Source organism: Centrocercus urophasianus, unplaced genomic scaffold (genome assembly GCF_019232065.1).
Source record: "Centrocercus urophasianus isolate 14NV4802_14NV808 unplaced genomic scaffold, USGS_Curo_1.0 seq_998, whole genome shotgun sequence".
Lineage (NCBI taxonomy): Eukaryota > Metazoa > Chordata > Aves > Galliformes > Phasianidae > Centrocercus > Centrocercus urophasianus.
The window spans coordinates 16779-23746 of NW_024885641.1; the positions used below are offsets into that span (position 1 = coordinate 16779).

The following is a 6968-nucleotide window of genomic DNA, read 5'->3' on the forward strand; positions in this document are numbered from 1 at the left end:
ATTTAAGTCAGTGATGTTATGGCTTAGGTAGATCTGAGGAGGCCAGAGTGCTGCTAGCCGCGCACAGGCGCCCAGCACTCGCAGCCCGCAGCAAGTCCGAGTGCCGCCGGCGCAGGGCGCAGCCCCGGGGCGGAGAGGAGGCGGCGCGGGCGGAGCAGAGCCGGGGCTGGCGGGGACAGCGCGGCGCGGGCGGCGGAGCGGAGGGATGCGGCAGTGCCGGGCCGCGGGGCTGGCGGGGCTGGCCGCGGTGCTCCTGGGTGCGCGGGGCTGCCGCCGGCGGGGCCGAACTGCGGGGCTGCGGGGGGGCGGGGCCGCGCTCATCTTTGTCCGTGCGGCTTTTTTGTGGCCTCTCTCCTTTCTATTGGAGTAAGAGGATTTTCTGAGTTTTTCTTGTTTTCTTCTCGGCAGTGGCTGTGAGCAGAGCCCAGGTGCAGCAGGAGCCGTCGTCAGGGACCAGCGAAGGCACCGGTATCAACATCACCTGCTCACACCCTAACATCCAGTCTTATGATTACATCTACTGGTACCGTCAGCTCCCGGGCAGGAGCCCCGCATTCATCGAGTTCATCCACCAAGGCTCCAAGGAGCTGCATGAGTTGGCTGGGCGGCTATCGATGTCCGCAGACCGCCGCTCCAGCGCCCTGTGGCTCGCCCGGCCCCGGTTCGGGGACGCGGCGGTGTATTACTGTGCCGTGAACCCACGGGGCGTGGACTCGGGGCTGCGGCAGAGCAAGAACCGCTTCGGGCGGGGCGGGCGGGGCGGGCGGCGGCGCAGTGCCGTCCAGGCCCGCAGGGGGCGCTGCCGCTCCTTCCGCCGGGCCGCCTCTCCTCTCCCGGCCCCACCGAGCTGACAGTGCCGGCACGGAACGCGTCCCTCGCACTGCTCGGCATCCCAGAGTAAGAGATTCCAGCTGAACACCTTCATGAACACGGCATGTCGAGATCACAGACACCTTCAAGTGGTCCCCACTGTGGCTCTGTTTTAAGACCATGAGCTTGTGTGACAGGATTCGGGGTCTTTGGAGGTGAGGTCCAGGACTGCTTTTTTATTAAACCCCCATATGCAGCTCAGCTCCACACAGCCTCAGGGTCACTGGGTGGAATGGAGGAGAGAATAAGGAAAGGTAAATGCATGAACCAAGAACTCATGGGCTGAGATAGTATATAAGGCAGACTCAATGACGAGTGTGCAAGTAAACCAAAACAATGAATTCATTGACTACATCTAATCAGTAGGCATGTATGCAGGCACATGTTCAGCCATTTCCAGGAAAGCAGGGCTCACCACGCAGAACAGTTTCTTGGGAAGACAATCACCATCTCTCCAAACATCCCTGCTGTCTTTCTTCTTCAGCTTTTGTTGCTGAGCATGACCTCAGATGGCATGGAAAGTCTTTGGTTGGTTTTGTAAGCTGTTCTGACTGTCATCTCCAAGATTCTGGTGCGCTATGAATCCTCACTGACAGGGCAGCATCAGAGACAGGAAAATCCTTTATTCTGTACAAGCACTGCAACAACTACAATCAGGATGAGGAGATCAGATAAGAACTCGGAGTAGATGCACTGCAACCCCAAGAGATGCCAGGTTCATACTGCAAGATGGATCGACTCAGAGAGATGTGCAACATTATTCTAAGCAGTTGAATGTCCGAGGTTAGTGAGAGGTGCAACGCCTCTGGAAAGAGGCTCTGAGATCCAGATCCTCACAGGGAAAATCTGTGTAGCTCCCCCAGCTGACCCAGCTGTTTAAGCCCACGTTCAAAGGCTTCAGAAGCACAGAGCAAAGGATTAAATCCTAAATGTTTTCCTTCCCCTAAACATCCCATGTCCAGTGCAATACCCAAATACATTTCTACAGCATCCCATGCAGATTCTGAAGTGTGATGGTTGTACTCCACGTCAGGGTTGAGGTAAGGACAGGGCATGTGTCAGAAAGAGAGATGGGACAGAGGGAAATGGAAGAAGGGAAAGAGAAGGAGGGGGCACACAGAGAAAAGCATCTCTGAGAGGTATGGAAGGTGGATGAGACAAACCATTTCTGTCTGGCTGGAATAAGAAAGCCACGGTCTGGATCCCACCTGGAGATGGAATTCAGGTCTGTCCTCATGCTGGGATGGACCCTAAGATCTGTGAGGGAGGACTTGGAATCCTGCAGGGAACACGGACATTTGAGACAGCAAATAATAATAAATACTTCGTAAAAGACAGGGCAGAAATGGACTCATTCAGGAAGGAGTTTCAACAGGCCTGAATATGTATTTGTACACGTGTTCCATTTGAAACTGATTGTTTATTTGATCACTTTCCCTTTTCCTTTGTTTAACTGTGCTGAAAACTCAATGCCATGACTTTCTGATGGTGCTGCTGAGAGGCATTTCAAAGCCTGAACTCAGGATGGGATTTCTCCCCAAATCTTTGACTCAAGGCACTCAGTTTTCTCTGAGGATAGACAGCTTTCAGCACCTCAAGGAACCTGCAAACAAGAGCAGATTCAGCAGAGGCCACTGCAAGGTGTGCTGGCTGTGAGGGCTGCAGGCTCATGAAGGCTGTAAATCAACTTTGGCAACTCAAAGGGAATTACAAACTTCAAAAAAAAAAAAAAAAACAAAAAAGGGGGCCCGGCCGGGCCCCCCGGGGAAGGTGATAAAGAACTCAACAGCATAAATCTTTAAGGAAAAAGGGAGACGAGGAGAGGGACCAGAACTCTTCAGCCCCTAACTGATGGGCTAACAGGGAACTACAGGTGTAGCTTTGAAGTGGGTGAGCCTGAGCTTTTTGAGTGACAAGTGAAAAGATAATAACGAAGATCAGAAATGTCTGAGAGGATCCTGTGGGAGTGTGCAAAACTTTTAAGGAAGGCTTAGGAAGGGGGAAGGATCAAAGGTGTGAGAAATGGGGGAGTGGGGAGGAGCAAGGGGGGAGGAAGGACAAAAAGTTTAAGTCAGTACACCTGCTGGGATCATCACTGCTCCAGAGAAGCCAGGCTCCACACAAGGCTATTAGCTGTGCTGAGGGTCGATGCTAACATTAATGGGGTGCATGAATGTGGGAATGCTTGTGAGCCAGTGGGTGAAGGTGTGTGCTTCCACTGGGGAACTGCAGTCCTGATTAGCCTGAGAGGAGGAACAGGGCTTGGCTCTGAGCTTCGGGCTTATAAGAGAACTGGTGTTGTTACCTGTGGGTGTTGCTATGGCAGTGAGTGCCCTGCCTGTGCAGCCAGCAGAGTCATTTCCAGCAGCTCTGCCGTCTTGGGGCTGGGAGGTGGTTTTCTGCCTCTTGCTCACTCACAAACAGGAGGCTCGGTCTCAGCATGCACCACAGCTCTCTCGTCCTCACTGTCTTCCTGGGACAACTGCTGGGTAAGTGCTGGCTTTTAGTCAAGGCACCCATCTTCTCCCCACAAAGCGCTCACCAGCCTCACTGGGCTTTGTGGCAAACAGCTCCTGAGTAACAATAAACCTTGGGCAAATACTGACTGGCTGTTGTGGCTTTGCACCACTTCTCTCAAGATACTGCTGCTGTTGGAAATGACAAGGGAAGATGGAGGAGAGAGAACTCAGAATCCTCTCCTGCTTTTCTTTTCCCTTCTCTCTCTCTCTCTCTGCCTTTCTCTTCTGGCCCAACAGCTGCCACCTCCAGAGATCACAGCCATTCCTGCAGTCCCACATTTCAGCCTTTCCAAGAGAAAGAAGCAGATCCTGTCAAAGTCACAGCAGTGACATGAGTGACATCTCATAAACACAGCATTAAGGGGATACTGACTGATGCATATGGGCTGTGGTCTTCTCTGTTCTCCTGGTTATCAGCACAGCCAGAGATCACACTTGTCACCATTCAACTCAGCTTTGTTTATACCGAGGGACTTAGGAGCCTTTATGTTGACAGGACTGGAGAAACACAATGCATCTTTTCCCAAAAGCTCCATGGGTCCCTCACCCTCCACAGCCATGACAGCTGTTCCATGTTCCTCTCAGCATGGGTGCAGCATAGGATCTCCTCTGCCCACAAGCACAGAGGTCCTTCCAAAACCATCTTCTTATGCACAGGAATCAACACCTTTCTGCTGGACAAAGGACAGGGAGCCTTCTCTCCAGCTGCTTTGTATCCTCTCCATGGTGGCAGCCTGGAACCTTCCCTGCAGAGCTGCTCACCTTTGCTTTCTTCTTCCAGGTGCCGTGGGGCAGACCATTGTCAGCCAGCAAGAAGGACAGGTCACAGTGCAGGAGAGAAACACCTTCCAGACCACCTGCACATACCAGGCAACTAACTTTTATGCCTTGTTTTGGTACCAGCAGAAGAAAGGCCAAGCTCCCCAGCTGGTCACATATCAGGCAGCAGCAGGCTCCAAGCAGAACGGCCGTTTCACCACGTGGCTGAACACCACCGGGAAATACAGCCTGCTGCGGCTGGCAGAAGTCGAGCTGTCTGACAGCGCCTTGTACCTCTGTGCTGTGCAGGACACCCTGGTGCAGGGAGCTTCCTCGGCCGTGCAACAACCCCAGGGAGGGAGGAGGTGTGTGTGCTGGAGGCGGAGCTCTGGGGAAGGGGCCCTCAGCTCTCCTGGCAGCGCTGCTTCCCTGTGCACATAGAGATCTGCAGCCCAGCGTCCCTTTACACACGTGAAGCACCCGCAGCCCGCAGCAAGCCCGAGTGACGCCGGCGCAGGGCGCAGCCTCGGGGCGGAGCTGGCGGCGGCGGCGGAGAGGAGGCGGCGCGGGCGGCGGAGTGGCGGGATGCGGCAGTGCCGGGCCGCGGGGCTGGCGGGGCTGGCCGCGGTGCTCCTGGGTGCGCGGGGCTGCCGCCGGCGGGGCCGAACTGCGGGGCTGCGGGGGGCCGGGGCCGCGCTGATGTCTGCCCGTGCGGCTTCTTTCTGACCTTTCTCCTTTCTATTGGAGTAAGAGGATTTTCTGAGTTTTTCTTGTTTTCTTCTCGGCAGTGGCTGTAAGCAGAGCCGAGGTGCAGCAGGAACCGTTGGCAGCGACCACCGAGGACATCGTAGTCAGCATCACCTGCTCACACCCCAACATTCAGTCTTACAGTGATATATACTGGTACCGTCAGTTCCCGGGCCGGAGCCCCGCATTCATCGGGTTCATTTATGAAGGTTCCAAGGACGTGCCGGACCCGGCGGGGCAGCTGTCGGTGTCGGCAGACCGCCGCTCCAGCGCCCTGCGGCTCGCCCGGCCCCGGCTTAGGGACGCGGCGCTGTATTACTGCGCCGTGGACCCACGGAAGCGAAGCCGGGGCTGCGGCCGGGCACGAACCGCGGCGGGCGGCACAGCTCGGCCCGCAGGGGCGCTGCGGTGCTGGAAGACTTCCACCCAGCCCAGCGTTCAATGATCTGCTCGCGATTGCTTTCCAAGAGCATGAGTTTTTTTAACAGGGTTTTGTCTTGCGCCAAACACAGCACCTTTGGTATAGAGATGACTTCCTGACATTACAGCAAGTATCCGCACTTAATGCTCATTGTAATGACCCCTCTTTTTAACTCATTTCTTGCCACAGTGCTAATTTATCCACACAGGATCCTCCAAGAGAAGAGCTGGTGGGCACCTGTTCTCACTGCCATTGAGAAGGCATTAAAAATACTCAGCTTTAGTGCTTAGCTGAGTCAGGGGGTTTCTGCAGCCCGTGTTGAATCAGGAGGCTATGTGCACATATACCTGACAGCTGAGCAGAGGAGAAGGGCAGTAGAAGCAATCCCTTATCCATTGGCAGTAGAGGTGCAGGTATCTGAGTCTGGCTGAGTTTCGGATGGCAGGGGTAGCTCACTGAGGACACTTGCTCTTTGCTGGGACTGGCTGTGAGCATCAGGAAAGGCAAAGTGAGGGAAGTACATAGCAGTCACTTTTGGGACTTCTTACCTTATCACTAAGTGACCTTCACAACCAGCAAATTCAGCTATGGCCTGACCACACAAGGCAGTTGTACTTGAAGACCTCTGTAGGTCCCCTGCAATCATTCCGTTCCATGGAAGAAGCTCCCAGTGCTGAAAAGTCTGTGCCTGACCATAGCTAACCCTCACCACAGGACAGAATGATTTGATTTTTCTCTTGAGAGCTTTAACCACCAGTTCCTCTTCACTCTTGAGATCCTTACTATGGAAGAGGTGTGCCCCTCTGGAGCAGCAGAGAGAGCTTTGCTCCACCCCCGCTGTTGAAGTCTAGAGGCTGCTTATGGCTGGCAGAAAGAGAAGCTGAGAACTTGCCAGCTTCAGCTCTCTCATTCCAAGCACTGTGTGATACCCAGTGAAGGCAAGAGTGTGACATGGTCCTGCTTTTTCTGACAGCCTTGATGGGACTGGCAGACTTCGGTGAGATGTGATATTCTGAGGGGGAAGACTGGGGCAGGAGAGCACCCTGTCATTTCTGGAGGGGGGGGGAAGTACAAATGCTGTCTTCCTGGTAGAACTGGAAATATTTTCTGTTGATAAAGCAGGACCTGCAGATGGGTACAGCAAATAATCTGGCAGATGTCAGCAGCAATGACAGTATGGAGATGAATAGGTCTCTGGCCTTCTCTTTTGCAGATACCTAGCAGTTTAGATGCACTATTCATAGGTATGTATGGTGAAAGAAGATTGCTGCTAGGGAACAGACCAGAACAGTAGATAGGAGCTTGTGTCCTCCTGGATGTACTGGAGAAAATGCTGTTAGTCTGTGTGGAGATGGGTGTAATCCTTGATAGAGCAGGAAAGAAGGCTGAGTCCGTGCAAGAACTTAGATATGGCTCAAGGACAAAGCACGGACAGAATATGTAGGATGAAGCATGGGGTAAATTTCACAGTAAGAAATCACAAAGTGAGGTGGGACATAGCTCACCTCTTCTGCTGAAAGAAATAAAGAGTTAATACAGCTCAGGAATTGACAGAACAGATGGATTCAGAGCCTAGAGTGATAAAACAAGTAAGCTGACAGCCTTGGGTATGAGTAGCAAAAGAAAAGTGCATGTATACTTAGCTCAGGATT

At 53.5% G+C, this 6968-nt stretch overlaps 2 gene segments (V, D, J or C); both read left to right on the forward strand.

The window, feature by feature from the left end:
• Positions 1-205: 205 nt before the first annotated feature.
• LOC122171833 lies at positions 206-851 on the forward strand. The segment is given in 2 exon segments: positions 206-257; positions 409-851. Coding segments are annotated over 2 exon segments (495 nt in total).
• A 2144-nt stretch (positions 852-2995) lies between these two features.
• LOC122171830 lies at positions 2996-5142 on the forward strand. The segment is given in 3 exon segments: positions 2996-3359; positions 4171-4513; positions 4937-5142. Coding segments are annotated over 3 exon segments (498 nt in total).
• Positions 5143-6968: the final 1826 nt, after the last annotated feature.